This window comes from Cupressus sempervirens, chromosome 10 (assembly GCF_028749045.1).
Source record: "Cupressus sempervirens isolate cs-2001-9-10 chromosome 10, ASM2874904v1, whole genome shotgun sequence".
Taxonomy (NCBI): Eukaryota; Viridiplantae; Streptophyta; class Pinopsida; order Cupressales; family Cupressaceae; genus Cupressus; species Cupressus sempervirens.
The window spans coordinates 777513835-777538481 of NC_143127.1; the positions used below are offsets into that span (position 1 = coordinate 777513835).

General features: G+C 39.0%; 1 protein-coding gene across 8 annotated transcripts in view; it reads left to right on the forward strand.

Annotated features, from left to right (window-relative positions):
- Window positions 1–24647, forward strand: part of LOC149536178 (uncharacterized) — a 203970-nt gene that overhangs the window by 125191 nt on the left and 54132 nt on the right. For all 8 annotated transcript variants that reach the window (XR_016356796.1, XM_089803747.1, XM_089803744.1 and 5 more), the window contains one exon: window positions 23437–23653. Coding sequence is in view for 7 of the 8 variants with exons in the window: in XM_089803747.1 (XP_089659873.1) it covers window positions 23437–23653 (217 nt within the window). In the remaining variant the exon portion in view is untranslated. The remainder of the gene's footprint in view (window positions 1–23436; window positions 23654–24647) is intronic.

A 24647-nucleotide genomic window follows, 5' to 3' on the forward strand; every position in this document is an offset into this window, starting at 1 on the left:
GCTAATTCAGAGAGAGCCCATTATGAAACCCATCACCATACTAGCAAAGCCATGGTTTGATAGCTTCCCAAGCTTTCCATATGTTTTTGATAACAAAAGAGACTTGAATGTGCACAGGTTCCTAGATGATGAGAAGGGTGTGAAAGCCAATCCCCTTCCATGTAGGCCTATTAACAGGAAATCTAGAAGCAATGCAGTGCCGAACCAAAACTTTCCAAGCTTCATCTCCAGTGATGGCACGCATATCCACTTGGCACAAAGTGCAAGGCCTTGCTTTTGTGTGGAAAGAAGGCCAAGGCCTCCAGACTCTTTGGGGAGACAAGAAAAATCCTAGGCCACTCTATGAAAGCCATGATGATTAGAACTAGAAGTCCAAAGAAAGTCACAGAGTAGTTCTAATTTCAAATATGACGCTTGGAAGGAGCCCAACAAGAAGAATAATAAACATGTGTAGCCGCTAGGACCTTCAAACAAATCTGAAATTTCCCCGCAAGAGAAAGGGGCGTAGGAAGCTAGTAGTCAAGCTTCTTTTCAATTTTCACAAGCGCAACATTCCACAAATCCACTGGCAAAGCTTAAAAGGCAAAGGGAATGCCGAAAAAGTGAAAAATATCCCTGTGTGTGACCCATTTTCATTCGAACTGGGCAAGCCATGGTGGAGCTGGAAGAGAAGATTGCCTATAGCAGAGCATTTTGTGCCATTGAATAGTAGAACCAGAGGCTTGACAAAAGGTGTCCAGGCATTGCAAGGCATTGATGATGTTCTCCTCATCCTCCAAAAGAGTGAGAAAGGAATCATCAGCAAAATGCCCATTGACCAACTGAGATGATCTGGCAAGGAGATGCCACGGACCAAACTAGAGGAAATGGAGTGGGCTAGCAAGTAACCAAATCCTTTAGCAACAAGAACATATAAAGCTGAAGGCAGAGGGCAACCCTGTCGGACAGAGTGAAAGAGCCCAAAGGCTTCACATTGAGAGCTATTGATAGTAATACAAGCAATAGCATCTCCAAAAAGCATCTCCATAGACTGAAGAAAATTGGGTCTGAAACCTAAAGCTTGAATCATAGCCAAAATGAAGGGCTATTCAATTCAATCATAAGCTTTGGCAAAATTGATTTTCAAAAACACGGTTTGCTAATTGGATTTGTGAGCCCATTCCATGCCTTCCTAGACAACAATGATGCTGTCAAGAATATACTTGGACTTAATAAAGCCAGTTTTCTCTGGCCGCACAATTAAAGGTTGGAGATGCTGAATTTTAAGAGATATTGCCTTAGCAATAATCTTATATGACACATTAAGCAAAGTAATGGGCCACCAGTTATAGATATCCTCAAGGTCGCCAGCTTTAGGTATGAATTTGATGTTTCCTTTGTTGATAATGACTCCTAGACTCTTAGAATAATAGGCTTCAAGATAAATTTTGTGCAGGTTTGGACCAATAGACTCCCAGAGGTGCTTGTAAAATTCATAGAGAAACCCATCACACCCCAGGGATTTGTCATCAGCCATGGAAAAGACAGCCTCCTTGAGGTATCAGATGGTGAGAAGTTGCTCACAGAAAGCACATTGCTAGACCGCTAGGCGGTTTGGAGTAACAAAAATAAACTTTCTAAGGGCTTCCTCCTAAGCAATCGAATTTCCCTATGAAGCAAAAACATTTTCATAGTGGTGAACAAAAGCTTGTAGGATCTTAGGGAGATTGGAGAGAACAAAATTGCCCTGTTTATCTTTTTAATCCCAAAATTGGTATGACAAAATTTAAGAGCTTGGAAGAACTCTTTAGAAGCCTTATCTCCAACCTCCAACCAATTGAGGCGAGCTTTGATTTGAGCCCCTCGAGCAACATAATTATCCGCGATTTGCTTGTCAGGTGGAAGCTTGGCAAGCTAGATTTGTAAATCAACATCAAACTTGGTTAAGGTGAGAGCTTCAAAAGCCTTCTTGAGGGCCTTGGTAGTGGAGTCATAAGACTGCCGCTCATAGATGTGCAAAACTCTAGCAGTTTTGGTAACAACATTGTTCCACCATTGAATCCAGCCTGTATGAGAATGTAGACATGGCCCCAAATTCCAGAGGATATGAGCAACAGTTGAAGCATTCGTTAGCATTGATGTATTGAGGAAAAACTGCATCTTGACAGCTTGTTGGACAACTGTATGCCAAGAAATGGTAAAATAAATGGGATGGTGGTCTGATAACATCACATCTGGCAAATGAATGGCAGGTAATAATCAATCCTCAGAAAAGCAGAAAAAATATTGTGCAGTAATCATGGCACAATCGACACATTTTAAAATGCGGTCAGAGCTAGCTCAAAAATTAGACCAAGTGTGCTAGACCCTGCTATGCTGGCGACGGTTAGTATTGGGATCATAAAGGCCCAATTTATTACGCATGTAGTACCGGGCTTCCCTTTCCCCAATTGTCCAGCGAAAAGGCAAATTGCCATCTTTTTCAGAGGCCAACTCGACCATATTAAAATCATGACACCTAACCCAAGTAGCTGGAGGCAAGTTGTCAGCCATCCAACACCACAAATGAGATCTTTCCATAGCATTATTGGAAGCATAAACATTAACTACTCCAAAGGAATGATTATTGATAGAAAGCAAAATCCAAATTATCCTGTGCATGGGGTCAGGACCATGCAAAATAATAGCAGAATGAAGACGAGGTGACAGAAGAGTAACTACATCGCCTCTACTAGTTTCGTGTTGAGAGGAAAACATAATGACATCTGGCCAAATAAAGATGTGTAGAAGAAAGCATGAAACTAGAGATTTTAACCTCTTGCATGCAAAGAAAATCTAAATTACCAAGTCTATGATGGGTGTCCCTGACATAGTACTTTCTGGAGAGGTCTGCAAGGTCTTGCATATTCCATGATAAAAAGTTAACGAAAAATCTTCCATATCTTCTTCATCCTCGAGAGAGTAGCTATTTTGCAAGAAAGTAGAAACTTGGTTGAAGCCAGAAGGAAACTCTTCTGGATTGATAGCTTGCCGTTTCTCCTCTGGTTTCTCAACACATTTGGGAGGACTGTAAGAACGCCGTATATTCTAAGTCGCAATGGATGATGCAGCAAATAGTGTGGTAGCCCTTGCGGCCACCTTGGTCCCCTATGAACTATCGAGGTTTGAAACCTGTGAAACAACAGGATTTGACTTTGGAAAAACTTTTGTTGACCCTACAATGGATGAGGTTTGCCCTCCTATTCGGATAGGAGGAACTGGAACGACAACAACATACGATTGTTTAGGAGCCAAGGAAGCCTTGCCCTTGCGCCCAACAATAGTTCATTCCTCCTTTTGTTTTCCTTCTGTTAGTTTGGCAGGGGCCTCCTTGAGCGGGGATTTAACCTTAGGCACTGCCAAAGGGCAATCTCTAATCTTGTGTTCCGTTGACTGGCACCTATAACAGGTGTTGGCAAGTTCAAATAGAGCACCTTTTGAGAGAAGGTTTGGGAACCAATCTGTATCTTCACAGAATCCTTGAGATCTTTGGAGGGATCAACCTCAACGCAAACGAGTTTTTGAGGACGAGCATTAGAAACTTTTCGTGCTCCTTAGTAACAACTTTGCCAAGAATATTGACAATGGATCCAATAAAAGGCCAACATGGCAAGGGTAAACTCGAGAACTCAACTCACACAGGAACCCTAAGCTTTTTGTCGTCAGAGATGGTGAAGTCTCACGACCATCTTTGAAACACTAGCAGGGAGGAAAAACTGCGTCCGCCTGAGACAGGTTAGCAAAACGAAATTAAAAAAAAACCTTTGGTAAGGTTTTGCACAATGTCAAGGCGGACTCTGTGAGGAGTCCAGCTCTTGTTAACCCATTTTCGGAGCATGGCTTCAGGAGGAGTCCTACCCAAAAAATACCCTATCAAAGTATGTTGTTCTAACCAATCACAAGCAGCATCAAATTCTTGTAAAGGAAGGATAATATTAGGATTACCTCGTGAAAGACCTTCGGGAAGAATTTGCGAGGATGTTTGTTAAATGGAGGTCCATGACTTTCAAAAGTAGCAGCCTAAATACTAGTATCAACAACAGGGTCACTGCTGGCTGGGGTCATTATAAACCAGCCCTATAAACTCCCGCACTAAATGCGGTTTGACAAGTGGTGAACACAGAAGGAAAGCTCAGACAGAGAGTTGTACGCACAGAAACTGAAAAAATGCATGAAACCCTAGCAAAGCAAAAACATGGCCCAACACCAACAAGATCAAATATCTCAAATTAATCTTTGACCATGGCTCTTGCGATGATAAAATTTTAATCTTGCCGTATGGTATCACAACATTCATTTGTGTTTGCCACATAACTTCATCGCTGTATTTGATTTCAATCAAGGTTATCGCTATTGATTGATACCAATGTGTTAATTATCCTTTGTCCTGTGTCTTTCCTTCTACTATTACTTCTATTCCGCTTAACTTTGCTTAAATGTTGACGACACTCATTCTAAGTCTTTCTTCATGCAATTTCATCCACCCCTATTTATGGAATATCAAATTTCGAAAATACTTCATATTGCGTGACTCCCTTCTCTAGTAAATATATTGCTCCATCTTTGTTCGTGACTTCTACAGGTGTTGTGTCTCCTGATGAATTAATTATTTGACATTGGTATACAAGGCACTGTCATATCTTTGATCAGTTTGCTATTTGCCACCATTCCTTCCGTTTTTGTGAAACGCTTGAGATGCGTTTACTTTCATTGAGCTTTTAGATGAATGATTCTGCAAAAGAATTTTGTAGATTTAAACATCACACATAGGCACTGGTTCATTGGTTTTAATCTTTGATGCTATCATTCATCTTCCTTGACACTCGAATACCAAAATCCTTACCATGTGCGGTGCTAGTTCAACAATTATAATTTGGCCTGTCCAAGTGTTTGCGTGAATGCCAAGACTCCTTAATTGAACATTGATTTTTCTTAGGGATCTTTGATTGAGCTTAGCGACATCTAAAGACTTTTCTACTCTATATCATCTGATTGTATCCATCAGCTGTTGGAGTTTCTTTTAACTGTATTTTCTATATGGAATGCTAATTGGTGAAATTGGTGCTGGTTATGTTTGCAATGAATTGCTTTTTATGACATATTAAGATGTGGCAAGGAGATAATTTAAGTCACTTCCCTCCTTTCATTCAATCACCAACTATATATTGATTTACAGTTTGTATTACAACTTCGCATTGTATCCACCCGTTCACTGTGATTCAATATATTATGTGACATGGATAAATGTGCTCTGAATCTTGGGAGTGAATGGATAATCACGCAGCTATGGCAATGATCTTTATATGTTTAAACTTTAGATTATCATTGCTTGATGAAGAGTCTATTATCTCAGCAGATTCAATACTTATATGCATTGAGTTCATGATCTTAATCAGTAAACTCTCTTTGATATGTTTTTTCAATTCAATCTCTAACATTATGTTTCAAAGTACTTAACGCATGTAGTATAGCATGATACAACACAAAACATAGAATAGATATTTTATTCATATATGCAATATGCGCTCAATGCTTACAATCCGAATACAATGATTCAATGATTACAACCATGATTCAAAGTCCATTTTAGACAGTGTACATATACCTTTCTGAAGGGGTGACTCAAGCGTCACGCGCCCATTCAGATACTATTCTACCTGTCGGCTACACTATAGATTTTACTGACAACATCATCCCTCCAAAAGAAAATTCGTCTCCAGACTACAATTACCAAATATCCGAGACAGATTAACAAAATAGAATACACTAATTGTGACTAACTATAACAGGATAGATCTTTTTCCATCACATCACATTCACATTTCTCCCATGCTTGCACCAAACTGGTCTCCAAAACACGTTGCATCTGTAGCCTCTGCTAACAGAATACTGTCACCTTAGCCAATCTGACCTTGATAGCCATTTGTGTTGCCTTCTCTACTTCCAATGCAACTGCCTCCAACTGGATGATCAGCTCCTTCCGAGCTCTCTATGCATCCACCAAGACAACCTCACGTCCAATACCTACTTCGAGTGCCTCAGAGCGTAGCACCCCTCTCAAAAGGCTTCTCCAGTGCCCTTTCCACCTCTGGCAGACAAATACTCCATGCCTACAGCAGCTCCAGGTCTTATCAATTGGTCACACTTCCCACAACTGATAATTGAACTGACTGGGTGTCTAGGGGGCATTGCCCCCAGCGAGGTTGAGGGGCAGTGCCCTTGCGAGATCCTGAGGCAGAGCCCTAAGCACGGGGTGGGGTCGAGGGGCAGCGCCCCCACTGCCAAGACCAAATTAGCACCCTCAAACCCACAAAAAACTCCATGGAACACCTTTTTTGTGATTTTCTTCTAATCCCATACTCTTTCTGCCAATGGCTTATGTTTTACTACCTTTTTATATCTTTCCCTTCCCTTCGGTATCATACGTTACTCATTCTGAACTGTTTTGATTTGTCGTCATCTTTTTTTTTTAGAACCTCTTGCTTCCTGAAGAGTATGGCTCCTCCTTCCTCTTGAATGCTCTGGTACGACCTCCGAAGGGTAACTTTATTACTGTACCTCTGTCCTTCTCTAATCCTTTTTATTAAATCACCACTTAACCTCGTACGACAGAGTATGTCACTGTCCTTGCTTGGCCGTATGGTCCCCCAATGTTTCCCTTTAGTTCTCTTTAAACCCGTGCATCTGTACAATCCATATGCTTGTGTTTCCTTTGTCCGTACGGCCGTATGGTCTCTTTGTTCCTAGTTTAATTATCTTCATTGTACTGTACGATCGAGCCACTTATTTTTACTTTGTATATGGCGGTACGGTCAAGTCGCTTTCCCAATGTTGGTACGGTCTCCTTCATGGCCGTACAGTCAAGGCTCTCTTTCATCCAACGTTCATATGGGTTCTTTTGGTATGTGGCCGTACGGTATTTTCCTCTATTTCCTGCTATTGTACGGTCTTTGCAATTGGTCGCACTCAATGCTCCCTCCTAGTACTTTCATACGGGCCATACGGTATGGTTCTGATGGTCTTTACTTGATATTCAATGCTCTTTGATTTGTATGGCTGTACAAGAAAGCTTGCTCTTCTTCTAGTTGTTCCTTCTAGCTAATTTTTTTTAATATCCTGTCAATGCTGTACGGTGCTATTCTTGAGTCAATCCTTTCTATGGTATGCTACTAAAAGACTCCCAAAGACTGTACGGTGCCTTCTGTCATATTCTTACTTATGCCTATTATGAATTTTTTTTTTAATCCTTTATTATTATTTACACTTATTTTACACATACACACCAATATTTATTAATTTTTAGATTGTCTCTCAGTTGCTCATCCACAGAGGTGTGTTATTTTTTTTATGATAGACTTTCAGCTTCGACCCATTCACTGCATCGACTACTTCCTTCCTGTCGAGGGTCCATGATTTTATTGCTCTGTAATCACCCACTTCACGGATTTTATATGGTCCGACCCATTTTATTTTAAATTTGCCTGGTCTAATCTCGTTGCGCCCATTATACTTCAACTCTAGCTGTCCCGAGTGAAATCTATTCAACTTCAAGTTCTTATCGTGCCATGCCTTATGCTTGTTCTGTGTAACCTTCATGACCCATTGTGCCTGCAATCGTTGCTCATCAAGTTTATTTAAATTATACCATCCCTCTCTCAGACTTTCCATATCTCCAAGCTTGTTTTCGATTGCAATCCTCAAACTTGGTACCATGAATTTTGTCAGCTGCCACTCCTTGCTGTCAATCGCTGTATTCTTGATTCTAGAACCTTCACTCTGTACAACTGCAATTTTTATTAAGCCTTTCCTCTTTGTTTCCTGTACGGACTGTACAATGTGTTTTCCTTGTTGCCGACACCTTTCTATTAAATCCGTCGTGCAACATAACATTTTCTTTCTGCACGGTCCATTCATTGTGTACCGTATGGTGGAATCTTTCCTTTTGCTGGGTTCATACGGTATGTTCTTCCCTTCAGCTTCAGCCGTAACTGCCTTTCCTTCTTCCGCTTCTCTGTATTCCTTCGGACATTCATTTTCCTCTCCTTTCTCACCTTTGTCAACCCTTAACATATTATAGGTCGGAAAGAGCTCGTAATCTTCCATTTGCCAGTGGAATAGGCTGTTCACCGAGTCTAGGTCATCATCATTCGACTCTCCTAATCTCAATACTCCTTCATCTGGTTCCATTCTCTCTTTTCTTTTGTCATCACTCTTGCCTTTTGAGTCTGACGACGCTGCCTCCTCCCCCACCATCTGTGTGTGCAAGTCAATTATGAACCTTTTGCCTCCGCGTTCCATGGATAGGGTGTTTCGTTTCCAGTCATGTTTTACTTTTGCTTACATTAACCACCCTCATCCAAGGATGGCGGCGTGCCCTCTTCTCTTTAGTGGGATGACCACAAAATCTAGTAGAAATGGTTGCGTCCCGATTGTTACCGATTGTGCCATCAAAGTTCCCAATAGTTTTATCCCATGCTGATTTGCCATGAGTAACTAGAAAGTAGGTGGCCACAGCGTGGGTTGTCCTAGCTAATTCCAAATATCTTCTGGTAGCATGTTCACACCTGATCCTCTGTCTACAATTGTTTCTGTTAGTACAGTGCCTAGAATGCCCATTTCCACTACTGTCGGATGCCTTCCTATCCTAAGTGCCAATAGCATCGGGTTTGCTGCTGTCGTTCTACTACTGTCCTTTCCTATTTCCTCCATCACTTTCAGAGGCGGTGTCATATTCATAATAGCTGTTCACAACTGTGGCATCGTGAGAAGGTCATTTAATTTAGTAGGAACTTTTGTTTGCATTATCTGCCTCATCATGTTTTGTTCTGGCAAGTTACTTTTCGAAGTTTTGGTAGTGTCTTTTACTTGTGATTTCCCTATTTTTATTTGCCTTTCTAGCTCTGTTCGTGCTTTTTGTAGCCTCTCCTTCTCTTCTTCTGCATTAGGGTATTTTGCTTTCTGCGCTTGCTCCCCTGTGACCGCCAGGACCTTCTAATCACATGTTTCATTACTTATTAGATTTACGCCTTGCTTTGGGCATTTTGAATCTTCGTGGTCCCCCGAACCACACCATCTGCATAGTAATTGCGACGTCTCCTTCGTAGTACAGTCTCTAGCCAAGTGGCCCCAGAGATTGCATGCACGACGTTGAATCATTGGCCTTCCACTCGCGTTGTACTGTATTTGACTCCGGCCTCCATTGTTATTTTTGTTATTGCCACCCCTTCTGCGTCTATTATTGTTGCGATATCCTCCTGAAGTTGCATCGTTGCTTGTGTTATTCTCGGTGGATACTTCCTGCGTTAGTAACACCTGCTGGTGTCCTTTTGATTTCATGTTAAATGGGCACTCCTTTAGGGAATGTCCTGTAACGTGGCAGATGTCACAAAACTGTTTCTTCGGGCATGAGCCCTTTGTATGGCCATCCTCTTTACAGTCTATGCACCACAATTCTCCCTTCACTATGTTTGGATTCTTTTTCAAATTCTTAAATTCTTTCATCATTCTGAGCATATTTTTCTATGATGCTCGAACTTTTTTATTCAATTCCTCATCAGTACTGCTTCTTTCAGATGATGAATCGTCTGAATTCGATGACTTATGCTTTTTCTTCTTACTTGTCTTTTGTTCGCTTCCCAATCCATCGTGCGATTATACGCATCGACGTATGACGTGGGTGGTACAATCTTCATCTTCTTTTTCAAAGCCAGCCGTAGCCCCTCTGCAAACCATCGTTTCTTCAATCCGTCTGTCGGTTGATTTTCCATTTTCCCAACCAGCTCTTTTGCTGTCTGGCATAGGCCTAGATTGTTTCTTTCTTTCCTTGTTTGGTACTGTATATTTCTGCTACAATTTCATTATCATCTCGTAGCAGTCGAAACTCTGCTACGAACTCCTTTTTGACCTCCATCCATGTAGTCAGTTTTTGAGGGTCAGTGTTCGAAAACCAATCAATTGCTACACCCCGTAGGGTTGTTGGGAACTATTTGACCCAATCGTCCTCGTTCGTCATGCCATTTGCTATCCATATGGTTTTGCATGTCTTGCAATGTCTGATTGGATTTTCTGTTCTGTCACCATTAAACTTTGGTAATTTTTCTTTGGGACCTGTCATCGCTTCTTTCTTTTGATTCTTAGGTACTTGTTGAGCACCCACGCTGTTTTGAGCACCCACACTGTTCAGAATACCTGCGCTGTTCTGAGTACCCACATTGTTTTGAGTACTCACATTGTTTTGAGTACCCGCACTGTTCTGCACACCTGCGCTATTCTGCACACCCATGCTATTTGTACAACCGTGCTGCGTGAGACAACCATCCTACTTCCGACAATCGTGTTACTTGGGGAGAAAAGATCTTCCTCAAGCGAAGTTGTTCGATTCTCTTCCTGTATCCTTTCGTCGGGTGTATTGGGAATGAAGAGTTCACTCCACGCTTGTGCTTCCTCGGCACTTCGAGCCATGCAAGTTGCTTTCCTTCCATTCAACTGCTCTACCCTCGGCGTATACAGGTTAATGAACTCCTCCTTTGTTTCTTCCACCAACTTCAATTGTTGTCGAGTCTCCTCCAGCAATTCCTCGGTACTCCTGGGCCTACTAGGTGAATGCACTCCCTCCATTTGTGCCCCCTCATGCCCTTGGTGTCCATCGACAATCTGCTGAAGCTTCTGTCTGCACTTCGCCTGCTGTGCTAAAATTAAAACTTCTTGTGCTGTACGTATTTCATCCTTATCTTTTATCTTATTTCTATCCTTGTTAAGAAAATTCGGCATGAATCTTCATAACATTTCCTTCCCTTCGTTCTAGATTCATTCCAGGTTTGTTTGGCAACAATCCCAAATGTTTACCATACAGGGTAAAGATACTTAACGCGTGTAGTATAGCATGATACAACACAGAACACAGAATAGATACTTTATTCATATATGCAATATGCACTCAATGCTTACAATCGGAATACAATGATTACAACGATTACAATCATGATTCAAAGTCCATTTCGGACCGTGTACATATACCTTTCCGAAGGGGTGACTCAAGCGTCACACGCCCATTCGGATACTATTCTACCCATCGGCTACACTATAGATTTTACCGGCAACAATTAATAAACTTTTATAAGTGGATATGCATCTAGAAGTCTTGCTTTTAAATAAAGATCTTCATAAGACTAGGCAGCTACATGAAGGAATTTATGTCACACATGTGGAAATTTATAAATTTCCACCCTTAGCATATTTGTCCCCAAATATTGATGAGCATTGAACGAACTCTAGCTTGGCTTCACTTCTTTATAGATATATATCATTATTTCTTCCAACAATTTAATCATGATGATTGGTATCCCTCTTTGTCTTTGCATCTTCCAGATCTCCATCATGAAACACCAACATTGTTTCACAAATGGAGGCAAAAATTTTGGGCTCCATTAGGGTCCTCACTATGTGCAGGGCAAAGACATCAATAACCCTTACATAATCATCCTTGGAATATAAATGCAACTACAGGTAGGACTCTTGAACTTTCAGGTGTTGGGTTTCACTGCTAATTGGTCCTTTGCATCTCAACCCATCATAATTCATCATGCCTGTTAGCATATAGATGATGTATGAGCTAATGTAGAATTTTTTTGTGTGCTCTAGATTTATCAATTGCTCATTTAGGTTGTCACTTATGAGTCCAGCCTAATCTATCCTGTCACCTTCTGTCACCTACTCAACGTAGCACCATATCCAAGATTCAAATCTATAGGAATGAGGTATGCCAAAAATGCAACTAATGATGTTATCTATTCTTTTTCAGCCATCTCTTGTTGAAATTTTCTACATAGAAATCAGATTCGAGCAATGTAGATTTTGAGTGCTTGCTCTTGTCTTTTCATTACCATTCTCGAATGTGAAGGAATCCCAAATGCTTCAGTTATGGATGTTGGAAAAAAATCTGTGAGAATATTTCGTTCTGAATCCTTGATTGTTTTGTTTTTGGTACTATAGTGTTTGGCACATTCCAAGATCAACTTTGGATGTTGAAAGGCAGGAGGGAAACCAGCTGCAACAACAATTTTGCTTCTCACAATTCTGGTAGCTAGGTGTGTAGGACGATGGTCGTTGTATCCAAGCATTCTCTAATTGAATTCATTCAAATCAAGGCCATTAAGTTTCGTATCACTAATTTCTGCCCTCTTTGACATGATTTTGGATTTAGGGTAGAATCCTCTCCTTTCATTCTTTATCAACTGTCTTTGTGTTTCTCCTATTTCTCGGGGTTTTGCCATTCTTCCCTCCTACAAAATAGAAAATGTTCATACATAAGAAAATGTAAAACTCTAAGTTTTCCTAGATAGAAATTTTAATGCCACAACGCAAAGGAGCTATATTTCTTGTTTTATTTAATTGATTTATACAATATACTTTCAATTTAATGTGTAAGTTTATTGAGAAAGGAAAAATATAACAAGTTTGCACAATATTTTTAAATTGAATACTTCTGGAATGATTTAACAAATGAACTTGATCCTTTGCTATGCCAGTTGTTGAAACAATTTCTGCTGAGTACCAATGCCACCTTTTTCAATAACGTGGCCAAGTAAGAATCCTAATGCCGATGGGGGAAGACACAATCCGGCTGTTATCAAATGCAACCGCCAATATGCAGGGTACGGCTAGTGTTTTATCTCCACCACGCTGGTCATTATTTGCCTCCCAAACCTGTTTGAAATGTAGACAAAATTTATATGCTACACTAGTTAATAACTCCTAGCCGCTATGTATTTGAGACGTGACTTCAGAATGTACAGTCACACAGTTAATATTCCACAATCGATTTGCTGATTGAACTCAAACTTCCAATCCCACATCAACAATTTCCCTCACAAGTATAATCTCTAGAGCCATAGATGCCATAGTAGGAGATTTATATAATTGCTTAACTCAGCACAATTATTTAGAAAGATCACAATATTTTTCAAGCCCTCAGCCAGGCAATAAGAACACTTTCAATATATAAATTCGAGATCCTTTTCCTCTTCGAATGAAGTCATATTTAGAAGATTTTGTACAACTTGGCTTCACCTTGACACTTCTCACTTAAACAACCCTTTATAATATAAAGTTCAATTACTTTATAATATTAGCACCATAATTAAGCACCAATGCATTAAATAATCATTAAGTCTCAATATAATTGCAATAAATATGACTTCGCTAGATCAATTCACCCAGAGCCCAAAGCAAAATGATAAGTAACCAACAATGTCAGAACTGCCTCAACCAAAAATAGGAACTGACCAAAAGTGACTTACTAAAAATAGTAAGTCCAAAAATAGCAAATCCATATCAAAGACCCCCAAAACCACACGTCAACTCATGGGGGTTGTGTTGATGAGTTGACAAATGCAAACTCCAGGAACCTGCTAAATTGGGGACATTACAGTCCTCCCTCCCCAAGATTTGCTTGTCCTTAAGCAATCGCAATCTGGGATGCTGTAGAATATCCTCAGGCTCCTAAGTGGCGTCCTCATTTGGAAGATTCTGCCACTTAGCCAAAAACCCATGAATGGTCCTTCCTCGCAATTGCCTTTCTCTAGTATCAAGAATTGCTTCCGGAATCAGCTCCAATTTTCCTTCATCATCAAACGAAGGCAATACAGGAGAAGGTATCACACGATGACCCAAAGCCCCCTTGAGGCGTGAAACATGAAACGCATTATGAACTTTGCTATCATCAGGCAATCGCAATTCATATGCCACCTCACCAACCCGCCACACAATTCGAAAGGGTCCATAATATTGCGGCTTAAGTTTCTTAGCTCCACTTTTCTTGATCGAAGACTGCTGATATGGCTGCAACATCAATTAGACCATGTCCCCTACTTGAAAAGTTTTGAGTTCTCTTCTGATCAGCATATTGCTTTTGCTTATTCTATGCTCTCTATATATTATCTTTCAAGGTCCTCACTACATCTTGACTATCTTCCAACAACTCCCTAGCAGTTGGTACATTGCTATCACTACATAACAAGTCTACAAAACTAGGTGTTTCATATCCATATAGAGCTCTGAAAGGCGACATTTGTATAGTCATGTGATGAGTGGAATTGTACATTATTCACAGAAGTGAATCCACTTTACCCACGCCTTATGTTGAGAAGAGATATAATTCCACAAATAACCTTGAACCCACTTGTTCACTATATCCGTCTGGCCATTAGTCTGCGGATGGTAGCTGGTGCTAGGAGTCAACTCAGTCTCACACAATCTAAAAATCTCCTTCCAAAAATGACTCATAAGTCTACTGTCACAGTTACTCACAATGGTTTTAGGTAAACCATTTAATTTGAAGATCTCTCTGAAAAATAATTCAGCCAACTACACAACTGAATAGGTAGTGGTAATAGAGAAGAAATGAGCATACTTCATGAGCCTATCTACTACCACATATATACAATCCCGCCCTTGGGCTTTAGGCAAGCCCACAATGAAGTCCATGGAGATTCCTTCCCACTTCCTTTCAGGAATAGGAAGTGGCTGTAATAAGCCAGCAGCGTATGTGTTTTCATGTTTGTTCCTCTGACAAATCGAACACTCTCGGACATAGCAATGAACATCAGTCTTCAATCGCTTCCATGTAAATCTCTTCCAAACCAGTCTATAAGTTTAAAAAAACCTAGGGTGACTAGACATAGGAGAATTGTGAAATGTCCGCAGGATAACCTTATGCACATTTGACTCGGGAATCAAATATATTCTTTTGAGTAGGCATAATCACACACTTCACTGCCTAATCAATAATATCCTCATGTCGAACCAAATGCTGCATGTGCCTAAGGGAGATTTGCTTCAACTCATCATTACGGATCGCCTTGAGAACTTGGGGCTGCCCATCTTTGATAAATCTCATTTCCATCTTCTCCATACTAAATATCCTTAAGTGTATGTAACTAGCCCATACCAAGGACTATATCTGTCCCGTCCATGTCTACCACATAAAAATCAGTAAAGAAAGTATATGTATTGAGTTTCAGAGGAAGATCTGTAATCATCTTGTTATACTTTAAAGTGTAACCATTAGCTACCTGTAATCGTAGGCCCTCAAAATCCTTAGTCTGCATACCTCTCCTAGTAACCAAATGCGTATCAATAAAATTATGAGTAGCTCCAGTATCAAATAAAGCAACAATACCCTGTCGAGCTATGAGCCCACGCATCCTGAAAGCTCCCTCCTTCCTCGTATTGGATAAGTAAGCTACTTTAAGGTTGGAGTCATCCACCTCATCATCGACATCATTACTCCTATGCTAATCCAGATCATAATCCCCAAACTGCTCCTGAAAATCAGTACTGCCATCGTCATATTAGAACCACTCCATCATCCTATTTTTACCCTTTGGTTTCATAGGATAGTCATGGTCAACATCATAGGGACCCTTGCAATAGAAACACAACTTCCTCCTGAAATCAGTAATTGTTTCCCGGTCCATGGGTGCTTAAACAGAGCACTTACCCTTCGTCTTTTCCTCTCTCCGAGGAGGTGTCCTATCATAGGAGGATGTAGTAGGCTTGGAGGCAAACTTGCCTCTAGGTGTAGAGGCCTCTAAATTACGTGCCTTTTTCATTGCTTTGTGTAATGATGGGGGATCCAATGACTTAATTCATCCTCCGAGTCGCTCAACAAGGCCCTGAATGAAAAGCATAACCCTCCTTAGCTTAGAAATGTCATACACCATTGACAACCTCTGAAACTCATTGATGAATGCCTCCAAACTAGTAGTCTGTCGTAACTCAGCCAACTCCCTAAAGTAAACCTCAGGATCCTTCTTGTGAAAACATTGTATCAATCTATCAACCAACTCCTGGTATGATATGATCTGATCATGATAGAGAGATACTAAACCATGATACCACCAATTGTGTGCAACTCCATCAAGATGTAGCACAACAACTTGATGGCGTCCTCCTTAGTCATTGGATGCAAAGCAAGGTAGGTGTCGAGGTTGTGGACCCAGGCTCTAGTAGTCACTCTACCGCTTCCATTAAAATGAGCCAATGTCATCTCACTAGCTGCCTGCTGGAGCTTAGTATACCTGGGCTGCTGTCTGTCAATAGTAGGCCTACCCTGGGAATGCTCATGCTTCTATGTTAGATATCTGTCAAAACTCAAGTTATCCTTTAATGCTTTGAGGAAGAGCATGCCACTCATGAAAGTGAGTAAGTACATCATCAGCAAATGGAGCAATGTCAGAAGTAGTGCTAACTTTATCTAATTTGGGTCTTTGAAAGGTGGGTCTCTGTGGCCTGTCCTATCCACCCTGTCATCCATCCTAACATGATCCTTGGTCCTGTGCTTGTCATTAGCCCGGGGCCTTGCATCCACACGTGACCTGTAGGAACCAACAAAAATATCTCGGTCTCTCTCTCTACCTCGATCCTAAGACAAAGTTAACTGCTGCAAGGTGTTAGACAATTGTTGGAGAACACCTGTCATCTGCTATTGCCTGGCTGCAATATTTCAAAATGCTTGCAAGGTATCACTATCAACCTAAGCATCAATAGCACATTGTCCGAAGCCACCAGAACCACCCTGACTACCAATCGAGCCAAATTGAATCTCTAGCTCTTCCTCTTCGAGAGGCACATTCTAATCTTGTCAGGTGTAGTGCATACCTGGAACAAACCTATGTTCACCATCCATATCTCAAGATGCAAAATAACAGAAATGCCTCTAAATTTTTTGAGCCCAATTCTTGCAGGCTGGCAGGAAACTGCTTTGATACCACTGTAAAATCTCTAAATCTGCCTTGATAGAAATTTTAATGCCACAATGCAAAGGAGTTATATTTCTTGTTTTATTTAATTGATTTATAAAATATACTTTCAATTTACTGTGTAAGCTTATTGAGAAAGGAAAAATATAACAAGTTTTCACTATATTTTTAAACTAAAGACTTCTGGAATGATATAACAAATGAACCTGATCCTTCGCTATGCTAGTTGTTGAAACAATTTCTGCTGAATACCAATGTCCCCTTTTTCAATAACGTGGCCAAGTAAGAATCCTAATGCTGACAGGGAAAGACACAGTCCGGCGGTTATTAAATGCGGCTGCCAATATGCAGGGTACGACCAGTGTTTTACCTCCACCACGACGGTCGTTATTTGCCTCCCAAACCCGTATGAAATGTGGACAAAAATTATATGCTGCACCAGTTAATAACTCCTAGCCGCAATGTATTTAAGAGGTGACTTCAAAATGTACAATCACACAGTTAATATTCCACAATCGATTTGCTTATTGAACTCAAACTTCCAATCCCACATCAACGATTTCCCTCACAAGTATAATCTCCGAAGCCACAGACGCTATAGTAGGAGATTTAGATAATTATTTAACTCACCACAATTATCCAGAAAGATCATAGTATTTTTCAAACCCTCAGCCAGGCAATAAGAGCAATTTCAATATAATAATTCGAGATCCTTTTCCTCTTCGAATGAAGTCATATTTATAAGATTTTGTACAACCTGGCTTCACTTTGACAATTCTCACTTAAACAATCCTTTATAATATAAAGTCCAATTACTTTATAATATAAGCACCATAGTTAAACACCTATGCATTAAATAATCATTAAGTCTCAATATAATTGCAATAAATATGACTTCACCAGATCAATTCGCCCAGAGCCCAAAACAAAATGATAAGTAACCAACAATGTCAGAATTGTCTCGACCAAAAATAGGAACTGACCAAAACTGGCTTACTAAAAATAGTAAGTCCAAAAATAGCAAATCCATATCAAAGACCCCCAAAACCAAACGTCAACTCATGGGGGTCGCGCTGATGAGTTGACAAATCCAAACTCCAGGAACCTACTAAATCGAGGACATTATAGGTATCCAAACATTCTCTGATTGAATTCATTCAAATCAAGGCCACTAAAGCTCGTATCTTTAATTTCTGCCCACTTTGACATGATTTTGGATTTAGGGTAGAATCCTCTCCTTTCATTATTTATCAGTCGTCCTCATGTTTCTCCTATTCCTTGAGGTTTTGCCATTCTTCTGTCTTGCAAAACATAAAATGTTCATACGTAAGAAAACCTAATAAGTATAAAAAGAAAAGGTAATTTCTCTAAAAGATGAAGATCTTGGAACTTTTTCAAGATTTCCAAATTCTTCTCCTTGGGATTCACTTTTCAAGATTCTCTCAAGGAACATGCAATTTTTGACAACTCACTGAAATTGTTTCTTTCTAATGAAATTCAAAGTCCTTTGTCACAAATTCTGAGTAAATTCCTTTTCTCTCTCCTCAATGATCTCAAAATTTCTTCAAAAATATTCCTTCTCACAAACTATCCAAATTTCACTCTTGCTCTCAATTCGCTCTTCAAATTCCCATGTGAGATGGAATGAATGAATAGGTTTCTTATATAATTCGTCTTTCAAAAAATCTGCCTTTAAATCTGTTGGCTAAAATTAGGCAGTTGCTTTAGTTATCCACCAAGATTCCCCTTTTTGTGCCACTTGTTGCCTTTTTCCCTGTTTTTAAAAAATGTTTCCAATTTGAATCCATTGACTTCGTTATGAAGTTGTAAAATTTATTTGCCCAATCTGATTTTTTAGGAATTATTTAATCAAATATTAATTAAAAAATAATATTCAATCAATTTTCATGATTTAATGCACAAAAAATCAAATTTTTTTCTTGCAATTTCTTATTTTTGGGATTATTTAAAAAAAAAATCAAATTAAATATTACTAAAAATTAATATTCATATTTTATGTTAACCGAAAACCAAGATTAAACAAAAACTTGAAAAGCCATTTTGAAAATCACTTTTTAAATCCTACTTTTCCATCTTTGAAACATTTTTGCAACGTTTTGCATATTTCGATTTTGATGGATTTCTTTTGAAATTCTTGAAATTTGGGATTTTTCCCAAATTTCCCAAAAAGTTTGACTTTTCATCTTTTGAACATGGGAATTTTTTTTGCATTGTTTGATATTTTGAAATCTTCGAAATTTTGAGATTTTTTCCGACTTTCGCCATGGCAATTCTACAATCTTTTGGAATTCTCGCAACACTTGGATTTTTCATTTCCAAGATTTTGAATATTTTGTCGTTCGGATTTTTCCAAAAATTATTGATTTTTTTGCAAAAAAATTCTAGATTTTTCAAGATGTCCCGAATTTCTCCAAGTTTTCGATTTGTTAAAATTTTGAATTTTAGAACTTCCATTGTCGCTCGATAGTAAGGAGAATGTGTGTTTTAAACCTAAAAGTGATTTTCTCTATGCTGGACACTATCCCCGACCATAGCAAGAATGTGTTCCAATCTTTTGTGGAGTGTAGAGATTTAGTTGGGTTGTGGATTCCATCCAAGATGAAAATTCCACAATGGGCCCAAAATTGCACCCTGGAAATGTAGGATGATGGTATTTTGGAGCGATGAAGAATTTGTTTGTGATGGAGAAAATCCAAAGCGCACAAAAAAGTATGCTCTATAAATAGGGGAAGGCAACATTTTGATAAGGTCATGGAATTCGTCGACGCTGAATGGAATCCCTTATCAAGACAAAATTGCTCTCCAAAGTGTGTGGAGAGCGCAATTTAGAAGATGTTGTGGATTTTTGTTGCACTGGAGAATTTCTTTAATGTGGGTAGACATTTTCTCTGCAAACTCCGAAGAGCGCAAATTTGATAATATCATGGAATGTTTCCACTGGAGAGGAATCCCTGACCAAGTGCAAACTATGCTCCAACTTCTCTAGAGAGCTCAACTTGATTGATGCCGAGGATTTTTATCCGTTGGAAGATGTCCATGGCATGGTGCTTTCCACGCTCCACAACTTACGATGAGCACAGGTTTGAGGATGTAGAGGATTCAGTCTTCTTTGACTATCCATGATGCATGTTAAAATATGCTCCTTGTATGGCGGGGTTCCAAACAAAACTTCTATATTTCAATGCCTCTTTTCAATGCTTCCCTTTATTGGTGATGATATTGAAAACCTAAACAAGATCCATCCTCTCATGAACACAAGGTTCTATGAACTGATGGTTGAACAACATATTTGGGTTTCTGTTACTCCTATTTACCATGGGCCCCATTACATAGGATTTGGGCCAAAGGAACATGATTCCAGAGATTGTTATAACTACTGCAGCCATCATAATGCTCAAGCATCTCCATCTTCTTGTAATTGTAGATGATAGTTTGAAATAGTGAATGTATTGCTTTGAGGAAGCCCTCTTGATATCTTCTCCTTGGCACAAATTGATGGCCATCAAATTTTTCAAGACTATTTCTAAGATTATTTGCAGATCACACAAGCAACAAGCATACTTACTTCTGGTCACTTCGGCAAACATTTTTTTTATGGATTCCTTCATTCTCTATTATATTTCCTTGGCATGGTCAGCAGGTTGTATCGTCAGAGGGCTTGCCTCTGCTTGACAAGGAGGGTAGACTTGTATTGGAGGCGGCAGAGGTGATTGAGACTAGGGAAAGGAAGTTGCAAAACAAATCCATCAGAGAATATCTAGTCCGCTGGAAGGATTTACCGTATGAAGACACCACTTGGGAAGGTGAGTCTATTTTACATCATCCAGCATTGAGATTGCTTGAGGGCAAGCAATCCCGGGAAGGGAGGACTGTCATGTCCCCTCTTTTGTGCTAGTTCTTTTGGTGCTTGGTTAATCTATCTCCACATCTAGGTAGATAAATGACATTACCAGTAAGGATGCCTGCTAGTTACAAGAGAAGTTTTATCTTAAGTTCGTCTTTTAATGTATTAAAGTGCTTTAATAAAGTTACTTTATGTTTTAATAAGGCATTCACTTTATAAAGTGACTTAAGTGACTAGAAGACAAAATTGATGTTTTATCCCACATCTCTTATTCCAACACTTTTCCCTCACTTCAAGGTTATAAAGATGAGGCTCTGTGTTGGGAAAGAACACAGGATTTTATGAATTCAATATATTGAAAGTTCTGGTTGCTTTAATGTGACTGGCAAACTTTGAGGACGAAACTCCTCGAGTTGTTTGAGGAAGTTGGACGTCACCCCAACACCTCATTTCTGGATTCAAAAAGGCAAATTCTGGCAGAAATCGGCAACGAAGCCTATGACATTGTTTATTTTAAGATTGGAAGTAAGTTATTTGTTGAAGCATACAGTAATAGTAGTATTCAGACCTATCGTTTTCTTCTATAGATGGTGAACAGTAGCTATGTCAACTAAGAGATCATAGGAGCAGAACTGAAAGGCGTGGACTGGTGTGGTCTTTTCTACAGCCACCAGAAAGTTAACATACAGTTTGGTAAGGTATCCTCGTGAGCAAGCACAATCAGAACGACATCCACACATCTTCCCGATATCCAACATTCCTCTCCTATCACTCTTGAAGATCGATTAAGGCAACCACGTGGTGTATCCTGTGTGCTGGAACTAATATGCGACGAGAGTCTCACTAGTATCAGCAATTGGTCATGGGATTTATGCAGTTTATGGGAATGGCTATCTGGGCTCCATGTCAAGGATGGAGGGTCTCGGCGGTGATTTTCACTGAGGAGTAGCCAGTGGCAACATTGCAAGAGTACCTGGTCATGTGAATAATCAGATTCCGTCTGCAAACACCCAGGTCCAAGTCATCACCTCTAACTCACTGTTATCACTTGTAACTGAACAAATTTGTAATTACAATGGTTTGATCTATGATTAAGTAGAGTGTTGCTTTCACGAGTCTGCACTTATCCATCTGTAAGGAACTGTTCAGTTCATTTGAATATTTTTCTTCAACTGGTTTGTATTGGCCCTTACTGTATAACAGCAAATGGGAAAAAAACAGTATTTGGGTTCAATTATATGCTCTGATTTACATCTTAGTGAATGATTGTGGGATTACTCCTATAGTCTTATTTCAAACAGAAATACCAAACCCTCATAGCCCGATTAACTGCCAACTATTTAACGAAATTCTTCTAGTTCAGATTTGAATTCTTTAATCATAACTAGCAAGAATCATTACATAGGTTCACAGATTCAAATTGGGCAGGTTCAGTTGATGATAAAAAATCAACCTCTGGGTATGTGTTCAGTTTGGGATCTGTGGCAGTTACTTGGACTAGTTCAAAGAAGCATGCAGTCTCACTCTATTCCACAGAAGCAGAGTATCGAGGAGCTGTTAAGGCAGCTTGTGAGGCAGCTTCGTTGAATGCTTCCTGTTGCATGTTTATCTCAAGTGGGCCCAACTCCCTTGCTTTCGGATAATTAAGGAGTTCACAAATCCATGAAAGAACCAAACATGTGGGCGTTCATTGGCATTACATTCTGCAGTTAGTTGAAGTTGGGATAGTTCAATTGCAGTATGTTCCAACTGTGGATCAGACTGTAGACATTCTCAGTAAGCCTCCTTGTCTAGATAAGTTTGCTAAATTCGGGGGCCAACTTGGCATTGTTGATAGATTGGCAATTAAAGGAGGGTATAAGATTATTATTATATTACTTTAATGGTCATCTTTGTGTATTAATGTATATTCTATAGATGAGATCTTTTTTTGATCTTCTTAAGTTTCTTATTCAAAAATTTCTATTTTGTACATTTGTTAAATTCTTTATAAGGATCTCTTTGATCATTCTGTTAAAACAACAAATTATTTTACCAGTTACTTTCCAGTAATACAGAGGATGACCTAACATTCTAATTATCAAACCAATTGTTTAACTGCTAACGTAATCAGTGTAAGGGTTCTATGATTTTCTTTTTTCTAAATGTGAAACCATTTAGCAATGGTGTGACTTTCTATTCCTTGGAAGTTTTCTTTGAAAGACTTGTTTAAAAAATTATAAAAATAAAGAAACTTATAGTAGTAATATGGAACTTATTTTTTATTATATTCATAGCCATTGAGAAATATACTGCTCAACAAAGGTGTATAAATTTTTAAGAAGGTATTATAAGTATAGGTAAAATACCCAATAAAATCTTGTATTGTGGAATTGTATGACTTGAGAATTTATTGGGGCTTAGATTATAGCCATGTTGCTCCCCCACAACCTGCAACCACAATGAACAGCGAGCTAGATAACATATTTTTCCTGTAAGAGCAGGTGTACACTGAAGGATATCTTGCAACACTCATATGTAGCTTAGTACAAAACCCATTCATTGGGCTTTCTTGTGCATATTCAAAGAGCAATATAATTCATAACTCAAAATTTTAATGGATACTATATAAATCTCACAGTAATATAAATGGAGTTTGTTTTTTGAATCATTGCTATTTTTATGTGAATTCAGATATGTGTAAGCATGATCTCTACCTGGATCAGTCACTGCTAGTATGAACTATTAATGATCTTACAGTAATATAAATGTAGTTTGTATTTTTGTATAACTGCTCCTTTGATGTGAATTCAGATATGTGCAAGCATGGTCTGTACCTGGATCAATCACTGCTACTATGAACTATTACCGAGCGATATTCTGGGGATATTGGCGCAAAAAGAAACCACAAGTTAAGTTGAATATTCCCGTGACAGTTATATGGGGGGAACTTGACAAATACTTGGTTAATGAATTGGCAAATGTTCCAAGAGATATATTCTCCAAAGTCTCAGTTTTGCGAATTCCAAAGGTTTGTCTTTGTAACTTGTGCAGTGAAAATATTTTACAGTAATTAATGCATACATAATGATTTATATGTAAACATTCAAACAACAAATACAATAATAAGTCTTTGATTGCCAAGAATCATTTTACACATCCATCTAAATTTGTCATATCTTGTCTAGGATTTATTGGCTTCTCATTAGTGGATTATATACTGTTTAATTTTTATGAAATAATTCACACTCTGAAGTTTCTACGTCTATTTAGGATCTCATAATTTTCCTAATTGGGGACCTTGGAAATATATATAATTCCTTTGTTTGCATTGTATGGTTATGGAAAAGACTGAAAACAAATGCTGAGTTGTGTAATTAAAACCTAACTAATTTATGTATGAAAGAAGCTGAAAACGAATGCCAACTCTATGCAATTTTGAATTTGATTTGATTTATAGAAGATTGAAATGAAAAACTGGATATGCCCTAAGGGCCTCAATGTAAGTATTTTATTGTATTTATGATGATGCAAACTGAGGACGTTAAGAAATATGTCAATAATAATGTCTCAGAATTTAATTCAAATATTCTTACATTTAAATGATAGCAATTAACCAGCTGATGAGGTTTCATGTAAATCTTCAGACTTGCTTGCTAACAATAAGGATTGGTAGTAACAACTAAAATTGTTAGCATTAGCCCTTTACCAGCATATAAGTGAACCAGAGATAAACCAATTTAGAAAACCCTAACACGTTCTTTGTAAGTTATGCTAGTGAAAGCAATTAATAAGGACAAAACTAGAGCAATCAATTCCGGAGTCGGGCACCCAAGTGAGAGTTTACTTCATGTGATATTCAGCTATAAGTCAGACTGTATGAATGAGACCAGCAATTGGACAATGCTGCTGTAGGGATCTTGCACAGGATGTTGCCGAAGTTGCAGTAGTTACTAAATATCTGAAACGGTATGAGGACTGCCAAAGGTGGTGACTGCAATTAGGATGGTATGGCGGCCCTCTAA